The sequence below is a fragment of the Lygodium microphyllum genome, unplaced genomic scaffold (assembly GCF_053477565.2).
Source record: "Lygodium microphyllum isolate KBCC unplaced genomic scaffold, Lygodium_microphyllum_v1.1.10 scaffold_115, whole genome shotgun sequence".
NCBI lineage: Eukaryota > Viridiplantae > Streptophyta > Polypodiopsida > Schizaeales > Lygodiaceae > Lygodium > Lygodium microphyllum.
Window position 1 is genome coordinate 64,180 of NW_028229598.1, and position 14,721 is coordinate 78,900.

At 41.2% G+C, this 14,721-nt stretch overlaps 1 protein-coding gene across 2 annotated transcripts in view; it reads left to right on the plus strand.

The window, feature by feature from the left end:
• LOC148008617 (putative bifunctional methylthioribulose-1-phosphate dehydratase/enolase-phosphatase E1) overlaps window positions 1-14,721 on the plus strand; it is a 172,467-nt gene that overhangs the window by 47,317 nt on the left and 110,429 nt on the right. The window contains exons 2-6 of one of the 2 annotated variants that reach the window (XM_087674157.1): window positions 915-1,051; window positions 1,582-1,677; window positions 1,828-1,947; window positions 2,650-2,739; window positions 8,358-8,552. In XM_087674157.1, coding sequence (XP_087530283.1) covers window positions 915-1,051; window positions 1,582-1,677; window positions 1,828-1,947; window positions 2,650-2,739; window positions 8,358-8,552 — 638 coding nt within the window. The remainder of the gene's footprint in view (window positions 1-914; window positions 1,052-1,581; window positions 1,678-1,827; window positions 1,948-2,649; window positions 2,740-8,357; window positions 8,553-14,721) is intronic. The other variant, XM_087674158.1, reaches the window with a different exon arrangement.

Consider the following 14,721-nt stretch of genomic DNA (forward strand, 5'->3'; position numbering starts at 1 on the left):
GCAGCCTCCTATTTATAGATGTGGATCCTCCCAAAATTAGGGTTTTGGCTTATGGAACACTGAAACTTCAATAATCTTTGAGTTTTGGGGTTATTTTAATGAGCTAATGAAAATTTATTACGCAATATATCCATTTTAACTTAGCAACAACATGGTATGAGCTAATGGGCAGCAAAGCCTCCCAAAACTTCATGTCGTACTCATCAAGATTCTCACACTGTGTTGCATCTAATTTATACCAAATTGTCATTATATCTACCTCTAAAGTGTTTATTACCTTGCAGATGACAAAACCTGCTTAGGCTCCACCCAATTAGGTGGTGCTTTACCTTGCAATAGAAAAGTAGTCCGCCATTGTTTACTCTTCAAAAAGGTGGCTACGTTGCGCACCATAGAAGCCTCATTGAAATTACCACCTAAATAGGATGCATCAAATTGTTGAATGAAAGCGAAAGCTTTCAGTGTATCTTCATTAAAACACAGCTTTCAGCGTATCTTGATTAAACACTCAAATCTCACGTCTGCCCCTCCTTTGTTCTAATCTTTTGCCTGGCCTTTAGGTGTCAAATTATCATAAACAAGTGGCCATTGTCAGGCCTCACACAACTGAGAAGAACAACCTAAATGCAATTGAATAGATTAGTTCCAGGATGCAATCTTTTTCAACACACCTTATTCAAAATGTCTAAGAGCACTACGTTTTTAAATGTTAATTCTGTTTCTTGGGCTTTTAATGTCAAAATTGTAGGTGCATGTTGAATAAATGGAGTTAGAAGATATGCATTTCTGTTGTTCTCTTGAAAACAATTCTAGTTGGATCTCTCTCTTAATAGGAACTGTACATGTGCAAAACTGTCTTTTTGTTTGGAGTTTTTTGCCATGCAACTATTTAGACTGCATGGTTGGCATGATAGGGGTTCAAAAAGAGAGGATGGCACCTGATGATATGTATATACTGGATGCTGATGGTAATGTCTTGTCTGCACCATCAGCCAAACCTGCACCACACAAGCCTCCAAAATGCAGTGAATGTGCCCCCTTGTTTATGAAGGTAATATTGATTGGTACACCATTGCGATCTTGTCATATGCATTGTGCAATTGAGTGTAATATCTAGTTCACAACTAGAATCTTTACATGACTGCCAGTTTCATTCTGTGTATTTCTACAAATCTTTAACTATTACAAAATCATAGTTTGTACAAGTGTTCTAGTTCACAACTAGAATCTTTTACACCATTACCAGTTTCATTCTGTGTATTTCTACAAATCTTTAACTATTACAAAATCATAGTTTGTAGAAGTGTTCTGGGTCCCTTTGGATCCAGTTGCCAAGATTTTAGAAGTTATACAAGGCTAGTAGGGCTTCTCTTTTAAAATAAAGTGGATAACACTTATAATAGTTCTAGAATAGTAAGCATCGTGCTCTACTACAAGCTGGCATGTTTTTTACAATGGAAAAGCTTTGGGGCACAATGTGTGGATGCTGGCACGAACGGGACACCGTGTTAATTACTTGATGGCTTTTTGAGTCTACTGGTGTTCAATGATGTGAGCGTGTGGCTTCTTGACCCTTTTCAGGCTTATAAAATGAGGAATGCAGGAGCTGTGATTCATAGCCATGGGCTAGAGTCTTGCTTGGCAACCATGATCAATCCTGCAGTCAACGAGTTCCGTGTAGGTGTTATTTTTTTATTTTTATTTTTATTTTGGCTTTTTTGTTAATCTGAAATCAGACCTAATAAAACCAGCATAATCTTTTTAGGTTGCAATGGGAGTACAATCATCAATGCAGTCCTTTAACAGTTCGTATGTTTGGGGCTGTAGATTACACACATGGAGATGATAAAAGGCATTAGTGGCCATGGGTACCATGATGAACTTGTTGTGCCCATTATTGAAAACACTCCCCGTGAATATGAATTGACCGACTCAATTGCTGGAGCAGTATGATCCTTTACTATCTCTGCTGATTTTCATTTTTATTATTATCTTCCAAAAGATTGAAAAAAAGATTTGAGCTTCTTGAACTGCAGGGATTTGAAGGGCTAAATGTTCATTTATTTAAATTTTGAATCAGTGCTAGTTCCAATTACAGCAAACTGTAATTATGTGTTGTTGTACATACTCAGAGAATATTCTTGGAGCTTTGGTGTAATTTCTTCTTCAAAGATATAACAAGCTGGTTAATAAAATGCAATACGAGCTGTCATTTTTGTGCTTTCAACCAACTTCCATTTATGTAGCAAGGCATTCTGTTCTGCTCTTTGATTGAGATTTAGCATGATCATATGGGATGACAAATCAGGACAGGGTTGGGGGATGGAGGATGGGCAGGGTTGCTTTCACTTGCGACTATATAGTGACATGGGATCGGAAGAACTACTTTCCACAATGGCCCAAAACCCAAAATGGCCATTCCCTGTGACTACGAAATTTAGGAGCTGTTACATGCTACCCAGACATGACCATTTACTTGATTCGTTTGTATAAGACCAGTTGTTTGGGTTAGGTAGGTGTGCATAGGAATCTCTTTAAAATCATCTGTGGGGATAATATTGAAAATAACTGTTGCAAGAATCATCTGTCGGGTATTAAGAGAATCAACTGGTGATACGGTATCATGCCTTTGCTGTTAAATTTTTACAGATAGCTGCTTATCCAAAGAGTACAGCAGTTTTGGTCAGAAATCACGGCATTTATGTATGGGGAGATTCATGGATCAGTGCCAAAACACAGGTAAAACATCAGTAGGTTGTTCTGAAATTGTTATAGCTCTACTGTACGTGGCTAGTATGTAATATCCTCAGATAGGCATTGATGGTTAATAGTAGATGATATGGGAGAGTTGACTTAATTGCTTTGACCATGGCCCAACAGTGACTGCCACACATGATGCAAGGCAGATGACAGTTCGCTAGATATATATGTTGTCTTGGGAGTGTGAACCTGCAATATCTTAGGATGCTTGAAATTTTCTTAGAATCAAGCTTTAATTACTGAAGTGATAGTTCTTGGGGCAGGCATACTGTGTAATTCGGATTCCTAGCTGCTAGGAGTATCTGCCAGAATGTTTCCAGTTCATGGGGTAGTTAGTAATATAGTCTTTGTTTCTCATTCTCCACAGACATGCTGAATCTGCTAGTGGGACTACTATATTTCGTGTTTTGTAGCATATGTATGTGCCTACATATAGCAGCCCCAGCTCCATTGCTCTTTCCATTTAGTTATTGTCCCACCAGAGTGTGTTCCTTCTGTGAAATGCCCTAAGTGAGGTGCTCATGCACCATGCACAGGTGCTGTTCATTGCGTCTCTGCTTTCATAATCAACTTGCTCATTGCCTTCATCCTCATGTCTAGAGATCCATCCACAATGCTTTCACTTGCATTTCTGACAACGTATCAGAACACCATGTGCCTTCCAGCGTGGTGAAACAATTTCATCGAGAAAAATGAAGGAGAGCCATTACATTTTGCTGTTTCCTGCTGCATTTTCCATAGAGGAGCCAGCTCAAGGATTTTGGAGGCTATGAAAATGAGGGAGGTCATGTTCTAGTGGCAGCCATCTACAGTGACTCGCTGAGCCTAAGTCAGCCATCGAAGGAGGAGCAGCATTTTTGCTGTGGCTGGCTAACTGGACACCCTTGATCAATATCAGGAGTGACTTTTACTTCCCTGCCTTCTGAAGTCAAATAGGGGGTTTTAAAAGTACCTCTCAAAGTTTAAACGTACTTGCTATATAGGGGCTCCATGTAGTGACCCACCAAGCACATAACTATAAGTTTGAGTTAGCCTAGGAAGCATATGAGAAATAGGCGATTTTGTCTGCCTGATTCAGGGCCATGTAGGCCTTAGTGTTTGGTGCTCAACAAGTGCAAGTTATCCTTGATATATCTAAGACTTTTTGAGGCTTCATTATGTCTGCTCAATTGCTTTGCATCTCAAGCAAACAGCTGGTAATCTACCTCATTCCACTCAAGTGTTGGTACTGCCAGACTCGTATGAGTTATAAGGCAAAAGAAAATTTAAATCATCTAGGCCTTAACCTGTTCTCTGATTTCCTCGAGTTTCCTAAGTAATACCTATTTGTACCAGTGCTAGAAAGCTGCTGGGTTTATGTTGATCCTGCTTAGATTCACTGTGTCATGAGTTGCCATCCTCTAGAGTCTAGGCTTATGTAGTCTTTGTCTGAACATACAGAGGAAGCTTTAGAAAAGCAAACTGCTCTCTTACTGTACCTCAAATCTTTGGGGAAAATTTTCTCAAGAGAGATAGGTCATGAGACCTCTGTCCAAGTGTTATCCAGTCGGAGTGATATGATTGTTGACTTGAGCCTCATTCTTTAACGGTTGAAGATATCTCTAAAAACGTAGATTGACCAAGCTAGATTGACACCATATTACACTGAATCACCATGTGGACCAATTGCCCATAGTACTGCCCTTTCAATTGGATCAAATGTTTGTGTAAGACTTGCCAAATTTTCTCTCTCTCTAGGCATAGTGGTAAAGGTCCAGAAGACAACCAAAAATGCCTAACGTTGATACAAGATAAAGAGGATCTTCCAAATTGGCTGCTTGTTGAGAGTAACATCCTCATACAAAAACAAGGGGCCACATTGGTTGCTTCTGTAGCCATAAAATTTCTCCTCCCTAGTGAGGAGAAGGGACCAGACTCCCAAAAATGGCCAAACTCACAAAGGCTGAAAAGAAAGGTTGATCAAGTGTCATTAAGGGGTTGAAGAGAAAGGTCTACCTTAAGGGGATAATCCCCACTCTCCTCCCAGCCTAGATCTAGACTCGAAAACTCTAGATCATTTATACCTATTCCACTTGTGATTGGATAATTGATTCACTCACAGACCATATGGGTATCCTTGTTTCCATCTAAGCTAGAACTAGGGGGAACTTTAGATCATGTGATACTAGTGAGCAATACAGCCACTTGGGAAGCACAAGCAGCATGCCATATATAAACATGTGGTCCTAGCCCCCCAAAATCAAAGGTTTTGCTTTTCTCATGCATAGACAAGTGTTGCGGTTGAAACTTTGCTGTTAGAGGTGAGAGGCTATAGATGGGAGACAGCATGCTGCCCTAGAGCCCAATCATGAGGGGGGACTAGAGGGTCTGGAGGAGTAGCTGTGCTGTGTAGGGAGGAGCTACAACATATGGTACAAGTAATGTAGAGAGATGAGGAGGCTTGCTTCATGTGGATCTGGATACATACAGATCACCCCTGTGATATATACATGGCAGTGTGCTACTTTGTTCCAGCAAATTCTCCATATGCACCGCAAGGGGGAGAGTCACCATATCTACCATTATATGAGGATATTATGCATTATTCCAGTATTGGAGATATCCTGTTGGCTGGGGACTTCAATGCTCGCATAGCATAAAGACAGGTTCCCTTCTTTGAGAGTGAGGACCACATGTACAGAGAGATAGCACTAGAGGAGATGGGGCTCAACCAGACATCACAGGACATAACTGAGTGCAGAGATTATGGTGACCACTTCTTAGTCTGGGGAGGTGCACATGGATTAGCCATCCTTAATGGCTTGGATAGATGGCCTGAATTGGACGTTCTCACATGCTTTCCGAATTCCACATAAGCATACTTCCAGACGTACATGAGGAGCCCCGTCCGGAGGATCTATACAGAGACTAGAAGTGGGCATGGTGGACTATCTCCTAGGGCCCTTATCCCTCATCCCTCATCCCTGACGTACAATCTTTCAAAGCGTCCCCTTGTCCACTAGCACTGGCAGGTGACTACACCTACCTACAATTTAGCATCACTTGTAGACATGATATGATCTCTCTAGTGAGCAGCCACTCCAAATTTCCTAGATACCACTTCACTAGATTGACAGCGAGTGCTTACTCAAATAATCTCTATTGGAGATTGCAAGAGATGGATTCCTATATACCCTTGGAGGATTTTACAGCATAGCTTGTCGGAGCACTTCACACCTTAGTTGCCATGTATTTTTCCCACACACGCACCCATTCCACCCATCCAAGCAAGAATGTCCCATAGAATAGCTTGTGTGACAAGGACTGCAAGGAAACCCGTCTTCGTCTCTAGCAAGGCGAAGCACGAGGGACCTACACACATAGCTAGACATGCTCAATCTTACGCAACCTAGTGTAGTGGAAGAAGAGGTCATTTCTATCTAGATTGAAGCACGAGTTTTACCAGCTATTCTTGGGATAGGATAGGAAGGAGGTGTGGGAGGCATTCTAGGAGCCCTGAGCCCATACACCCATCACCTCCCCAAACATGTGGCATGCATATGCTATCTCACTATAGTAGGTACATGGGCAAGGCCCCGTTGCCTTGACCACTAGAGGATAGACCCATGTCATCTACCTTCTTTAGCATGGAGAGGATTCATGATGCCATCGACAAACTTCAGAATGGCTGGGCCCAAGACTATGATGAACTAGTAGCAGAGCACCTATCACTTGCTAGAGATATCCTAGCACCCCTTCTAGCTTACCTATTCAATAGGGCCCTATGTGAAGGCTTCCTTGCTAGTTGATCAGCTAATACTATAGTACCAATCCTAAAAGTTGAAGATCCCATGGTTCCTATGAACTATATTGGAGTGAAACAGGGATGCCCATTGTCATGAGGACATATATTTTTGAAACCTCACTTAATGTTGGATTAATTTTTAATCACATGGTTAAGTAAATGTTGCACATGTGAGGTGTAATTGGGGTTAGAGTAAATTTACGAGCCCGAGACCCGAGGAAATCATGGGATGTCAAAGGAAAAAGTTGCTATAAGTTATGTTGCATAGGTACTTGGTGGTATTTGATGCCAGTTATTGGCCTAGGTCATTCATTTGGCCATAAGTGTCATTTGGTGACACTAGAAAAGTGGCGTTTAATGGTACCTAATGCCAATTTGATGGTCAAGGATGGTGCAGAGACACTCACAAATGGAAGTTGCCTAGCCAATTTAATTATTGGCCAGTCAGATTATTTTTCACGGCACTGAAATAATTATTAGATTAATTTTCAGTATTTAAAGACTGAAAATTAATATTTAATTATGGAAAATACTAGGAAAACCATTTGGGAAGGCTCGCACTTGTCAAAAATGCCCATGCAAGGCTTAAAAACGTCTTTAGAGACTGGAGAGAGGCATTTTTAGTGTTTTCAGCTTGCAAGAGAGAGAGAGAGGAGATGCTGCTGGTTTGATTTGCAGCCTTTGGAGGACCTTCTGAGGCAGCCAGGGGCAGGAGAAGACCAATCAATAGCAGGTGTCAGCATCTACAAGCTGTTGAGAGAGGGCAGTAGTAGTGAATGATTGATTTTCTTCAGTTCTTTGCATCTATAAGCTGTTGAGATAGGGCAGTAGTTGTAAATGATAGATTTTCTTCAATTCTTCGCGAAGAAAGTCTGAATTTTCTCTCTCCTCAGCATTCTCTCTCATCTCCCAGTCTTTCTACAACCTTGCTCCGAAGATTACAACATTGAGATCACCAGAGCCTGAGAAATTTCGGAATTCTCTGCTGTAAACCCTAATCTGTAGCACAAATTAGGGTTTAGCAGCAACCTCGGGAAGCATGCCAGAAATTGGAAGTTCCAAGACTTGGATTCAACAGGGCTAAAGTTGTTTTTAGCCTATTCAAGTGGAGTGACATAGAAAAGCATCGACTACTCCCTCCACTACAGAGCCCTCTTCGGACTGACCAGCAGCCCCACAACGGGGTACCACCCTAGACAGCCATAGAGAGATGCAAAGCTCATAGCCCATGCCCAACTAGTCCATGTCCTTGTAGAAGGCATTATTGCAGATACAGAGGATACTACCCTGTCATTGGGGGACCATACCTTGCCGCTTTAGCTTCTCTATGCTAGATAGACCCACGAGAGAGATCTTGGGATGAGAGTGCCTCCTGCAGTTCCACATTGTACGTGGCTTAGACATCATTTTGTACTCATCAGCTATATATTGTTTATTGTTTATTTTCCATTTAGTTAGTCATAGCATTAGATGACAACTATTTTGGGACTTGGGAAATTCCCTAACTTTTCAGATGTAGCATTTTGATCTCATAGGCTGATTTGGCCTTTTATAGACGCTAATATAACTTTCTTTCTTTCTTTCTTTCTGAAATCCACTGCTCTATTGTGTTACATTAATATGCAATAGAAGAGGCCGTCATTTTAGTGGAGCAATCCCCAGCAAGTTCAGCTCCTACATGCTCATATGTTGCATGCATGACCATACCAGACACTATGAAGAGTGCTGCCATATTGGAAATTTGTTAAAACTTTAGGAACCAGGAAGTAGCTTGATGTTAAAGAACGCTAATGCTTATTTCATGACATTGCAGGCAGAATGCTATCATTATCTTTTTGAAGCAGCTTTGAGACTACACCACCTTGGACTTGATGCAGCAGATCCAAAACATGGCCCATTGAAGAGCTTAACATCTGCAGCTACACAAATCCATTCTAATGGGATGGTAGAAAACGGAACTTATCAGGAACTTCACGAGCATGGACAAGGACAACAGCATCCTGACCCTGTATGGCAAGAGTTGGCTGTCTTTCTTATCTCAATACTACCATGTGTTTCCTTGTTTTTGTTTCCCATGGGATTAGTTGACTTAATGGTTGATTCATTAGGAATGGTGTTACTGGCTCTGCTAAAGACAAGGGGAGGTATGCTTAGGCTTTAGCAGGGAGAAGTGCAATAGTACAGATGAATGCTGATAAAATAGGCTGAATATATGTAATTAACACTGGTAGGGATAAACCTTGCTTGATCATTAATTTGGTGGAAGCTAGCTTGTGCCTGAATCATGTCTCTTTCCTTGTTTTGTTCTGCTTTATTCACACATATTTGTTACAACAGGCGATCACTCATGGGGTTTGAATGTTTGTGATATGGGATGGCAAGCCTATACCCGAGTATACACATGCCAAACAATTGAATCATGAGCAATGATGTCTTGTATATGTTGTCCCAATTGTCTTTGCAAAAACGACTGCTTAGAACTAAGTGGATAAAAAAAATGCTTCATCCTAGAGAATCAAGGTCTGCTTGAACATTATGGACTCCAACAACGATCTCTTATTTTTCGATGGCAAGGATTGTCAGACTGAAATCTGATTAATCAGTCTGGGTGACCCTCTCTCTACAAGAATCCCATGTTCTTATAATATTGCTTAATATGAGATAATTTGTAGCTTATTCAGATCCATTCATCCCCAAAGACAGGGTACAGATTCGTGTATTTGTCCAGTCAACCTCCAGGTCATTGTCAGACCACTCCATCAGAAGAAATGGCAACCAGATTAACTACATTTTCATGTGCTTTGCTAATGTGTATACGTAGCTTCTTTTTATTTTGTTGACTTGATATGAGCTGAAACACTGCAGAATGCACTCATGCCATAATGCAGTGCATCACTCAAGCAACATTTTATGGGTCTTGTTGACAGTAAGCATCATTCACGGGTTAGTTATGTTTTCCCTGTTAGGAGGGGTTAGTTTCTGTAAGAAATACCATTTGGAGGTCCTGTTAGAAGAATTATATGCACAGCAGAATAATGGAAGAGGCAAACTGGATGAAAGAGACAATGCACAATAGTAATCGCAAGAAACAATGTAATTGGGAAGATGAATCCGCTATGAGAATCAAGGGTACAATGGTTGAGCACCAACTCTCACACTCCATAGGGTCTCTCTCTCCGAACCAAGAATCTGCAAGTACATGACTGAATGACTGTGGCCACACCCCACCTTCTATAGTCCAAAAAAGAGAGAGTTGTCCTACCAAATTGTAGGTTGCCTAATAGTCAAATCAACCATAAGATGCTGCACATAAATTAGGGTTTCGGTGCCTGTGAACTCGTGGAATGATCAGTTCCAAACTCTCTTTCACAGCAGAGGTAAACAAGCAAAAAGGTGGCTGATGGCTGGGAATTGTTGCCTGGGTGTTGTGGTGGCAGGAAGAGCTGAAATGCTCAATGAAGATGAAGAGAAACTGCTGTACCAGTCCAGGGAGGAGTCAAATCAGCAAATGCAGCAGTGGAAAATAATGAACAAGTTGCCAGGTTTTGTGGACTCAAAACACAACAAACTGGATAGTGGTGTCGTGCCACTACGTGGGCATAGTGTGAAAAACTCTGGAATGCATCATCATCTAACATTTTTATTGATGTAGAGGGTCAATGTGATCTGAGTCATTAGTGCTAGTGTCCGTGGCATAGATGGTCTGAAAATACTAGATTTATGGACAATTTTAGCCTATTGTTTATTGTAAATATCCGAAAAAGCTAGGAAAACTTCTAGATTAGGATGGCATGCAAAAAGCAAGTTGTTTTTTCAGTCAGTTATGGGATTTTTCATAAAAAAGTCAGATGGGCGAAATCACGCGGGTCGTGATCGCTATTGACGCTGAAAACTACACTTTGAACTAAAAGAAGAAGGAGTGATCTGGGAGATCTCTGAACAGGCGTTCTGAGGTTTTACCCCCCTTTCGAAGCCAACGGAGCCATCAGATTTGGGTTCCAAGCAGCAGAGAAGAAGCTGTTATTTTGATGCACGTTTTGTTCTATGAAGAAGCTCCAGGAGATCTAATGCCTGGAGATTGCTTCTGAGTAGTGCAAGGATTCCAGGTTATTTCAATACATATTGATTCGATTCATTGTGCGTTGTCTTTGTTGTGTTTACCTCTTGTCTATTCTTTTTCTTCTCTTCCATCTCCTATCTCCACTTCCTTCTACCTCTGATTCCCGGTGGATACGACCTTTCGACAAAAACCCCTCCGACAGCGATGTGGACAGTAGTGGTAGGGGGCTGAGGCTAAAAGTGTGATGAAGTGAATGAATGGGGGAATGATGAATGAATGTGAGTGTTGGGAGTGTGTGAACAATAATGCCCATGCCCTATTTATTAGCACATGAGTCATTGAACTATGTAGGTTGGCACCCGGATTGTCTTGGGTGGTGTCCAAATAGTAATAGAACGATACAATTAAAGCCTTTTCGGGGATGTAAATGGAAACCAAAACAGGAATTAATGTAATACAATGCATTTAATGACTTTGGTATCTCAATAAGATGCATCATGAATATTCTAGTAGTTTGCACCCTGCTAGATGTCCCTTGGTAAGAAAGCACCTTGAAGAAGTCCACATATCAGACCTTGAAGGAAGCACCTTGAAGAAATCACCTTGAAGAAGTCCACATTGCACCTTGAAGAAGTTTATGCTTTCGTTGTTCAAGCGCCCTCTGATCTTGGGGCCCATTGTTAAGCTACCTCAACTTTCAGCTTAAAACTAATCTCAAATTATAGCCTACCTTCTTCAACTCTTGTACAGTCCCAAAACAAGGTTCTAGGTTGATTTTTAAAAAAACAAACTCGGAGTTTCACAACAAAGCTTTTGGTGACTTGGTGGTAGTGGCCACAAGTGTAAGAGGATGCCAAGGCAGTTTGGTAGGTCGTTAGTTGTGGGATTGGGGCTGGTGTGGAGGCTGGTCGCTCCAGGAGAGAGATGATTATGATCATGATGAATGAAGAATGGTTATGGCCCCTTTTATACTGTTAGGTGGGCATTTGTCCTATCCAAATGCTAGAAGGATATTTAAGTCATTTGTCCTTTTTGGGGCTGATATAGAGGCGAAAAAATTGGCCAATTATTTTTTCAATCAATCAGCGTTACTTTTCCCCTATGTTTTTCTTGCTTAACATGGGGCTCTACCTCCTGGAGCTTCTTAAACATTGAGACTGATCCACCAAAACTCGAAGAGTAGTTGTTGACTTACAGGCACAAGCATTTGCTCTATCAACACAAAAGAGCACTAGCATAGGACAACCTGAGGTGACCATCTATAGGGCCGCAAAGATTTGTAGGGCTAGGAGATAGGCTCCTCCATGCATCCATGTGACATAAGGATTTAAGCCCTCATTTCGCATCAACATAGAACTTTCACACCTAGACCTAGATTAGTTAAAGATATCATAGATGTGTTGAGGTCTCTCTACCATAACCCCATGTTGGATATTTTAGGATAGTAGGAGAGCTGTGAGCTCCTTGTACACATGGATTGATAGAATCTTGTACTAGTTATTTTTTCAAATAAAGAAAATCTGGTTAATGGCACAACAGAGAAAATTCCTTCCAGTAAAAACCCAAAGTACAAACTGTTGGTATAGTGGCAGCAATGGAAGCAAAGAGATATTGGTGTAATAGACCACAAGAACACAAAGAACAAAGAACACTGCATAGAACACAAGAACTCAAACAATGAACCAATGGGCAATTGAATCCATAACACAATACAAGAGATGTACCATACAAACCAAATATACAAACCACATAGATGAATGGCATGTGTGGTAACTAGGAGTATCTCCAGATTTTCTCTCCAGATGGATGTGATCCGATTCAACAAGAATGGAGGAGTGGAGTATACATAGGTCCTAGGGAGAGACTTGAGACAAATGAGCTAGCCCTTAATGGACTGCCCATCTATCCATAAAGGTGCCCAATACAAAGCCTAATACAGGGCCCAACACCCATGAAATATACATAACTAATAGCCTCTCTTAGATCATGGGTGGTCAGTATAACAAAATATACAATTGTCATGGGGATGTGAAAGTTGTAAAATGCTTTAAGCTTACTAGTAACATTTAATTAATTTAATAATCAAATGTGCAAGGCTGCAAAACATATGTGATGCACATGGTAGTTATTTCATAGTAAAAGGCCAAGGACCACGAGGAAGTAGTGGATGTTAAAGGCGAAAGTTGTGACAAGTTATTGCAGCTGGGCTTTGGTTGTCAATTGGTGTTAGTTTTGGCCCTAGGATAATTAATTGACCATTAAGTGTGAGTAGTGAGGAAGCAATGGATGTCAAAGGCGAAAGTCGTGACAAGTTATCGTAGCTGGGCTTTGGTTGTCAATTGGTGTCAGTTTTGGCCCTAGGACAATTAATTGACCATTAAGTGTCAATGGTGGTGACACTAGGGATTAGCATTCATTAATTAATTAATGTCAGTCTAAGGGTCAATTAAGGCTAGGGACACTAAGTGTTGCAAATGGTATAGCTAATTTAATTGTGGATAGGCACATTTAATTTTGAGCAGGTTTAGGATTGCAATTAATTAATTGGTAAAAAATTGCTGGAAAATGGGATTAGTAGGTTGCCACTTGAAAAAAATGCTCATGCAATGGGGCAGAAGGGGTTTGGGTTTGGGAGGGAGCCATTCAGTGTAGTCAGCCAGAGAGAGAGAGAGAGAGAGAGAGAGAGAGAGAGAGAGAGAGAGAGAGAGAGAGAGAGAGGTTGCAGACAGTCCATGATGGTGTTATTCTTAGGCAGCTCCGTCTTTATTCTTTCTAGCACATTCGTCAGTACTTTAGGGTGCCTCGTGGCTATCATGACATTTGGTCGTTCTTACAGGAGGAGCTTCTGAGGTACTCTCCGTTGCTTGCCTTACAGCCCTCGTCTCCTTAGGGGGATTGGATGTTTGTGCTACATGATGATTTCAAGAACAAGTTAGCTAATCAGATTTATCATTAGATGGTCGAGGTTAAGAGATGGGTCACTAGAAAGGCTAGTAAAATATGGCATATTTAGGACAACAAAAAGAAGTGGTTGGAAAGATTTCTCCAACTCTTGGTGCTCACAAGATCTCCCATGGTCACTGAGTATTTTGCACTACATGCAATGAGACATTGCTTCATCTCTTCGTCTTTTGCACTATTGCTCGATAGATTTGGAGTTTTGTTTCCCGTGTGTGATCCTTAGTGACTCAGTAGCAGATATCAGCCCGTTCATGGATTATGGGAAGGTTGCCTTCTATGTCCGCCTTGCAATCAGATCATTCATTCCTTTTCCATTTCCTTCATTGGACAGCTCTGTGGCATATTTGGCGTACTCAAAATGCCTTCATTTTTGATTTTGCCTTGGGTATCCATGGTCATTTGGCATGTGTTCGTGGCTTATTGTTATGGTAGATCTCCTCTATGGTTTTAGTTCACTTGGTTCTTCCTGACATTGCTGTTCCTTGGCTGGATATTGTTCGCTCCACTACGAGTGTCCTTTCTATGTGATATTTCTGTGTTATGGTCTTAGAAGCCTTTCGGCTTGATTTGTGTTTGTTCTATTTTTCTTAGCTGGCTTGATGGTCTGATGTAAACATTGCCATTTAATTTAATTATCTTCACGAGAGAGAGAGAGAGAGAGAGAGAGAGAGAGAGAGAGAGAGAGAGAGAGAGAGAGAGAGAGAGAGAGAAAAAGAAAGAAAGAAAGAAAGTTATATTAACGTCTTCTAAAGACCAAAACTGGCCTATGAGACAAACTGTGATACAACTGATGAGGTCCAGCTATCCAAAATAAAAGTGCTGAATGAAAAGCTAAAAACTGGAAACTGAAAATACGGTGCTGTGAGTGTGATAAGTGTCGTATATGTGTATGTGCGTATGTAGCTCTGGTACTCCAGATAATGGCTACAAAAGGGGAACAAATGTCGGCTGTGATAGGGGAACAACTGTCGGCTGTGATAAAGTGGTGCGATGTGTATATGTAACAGATGCAGGGAGATATACTATCCTGGGATGTAGCAGCAGTCGTCGAAGTCGCTAATAGCAGGTGATCCCTCCTGGATGCAGGATGTGGTACATCGGCGGTGGAGAAAGAGCAAACTGGAGATCTGAGATCCAATGTGTCGAGTGTCGTCGG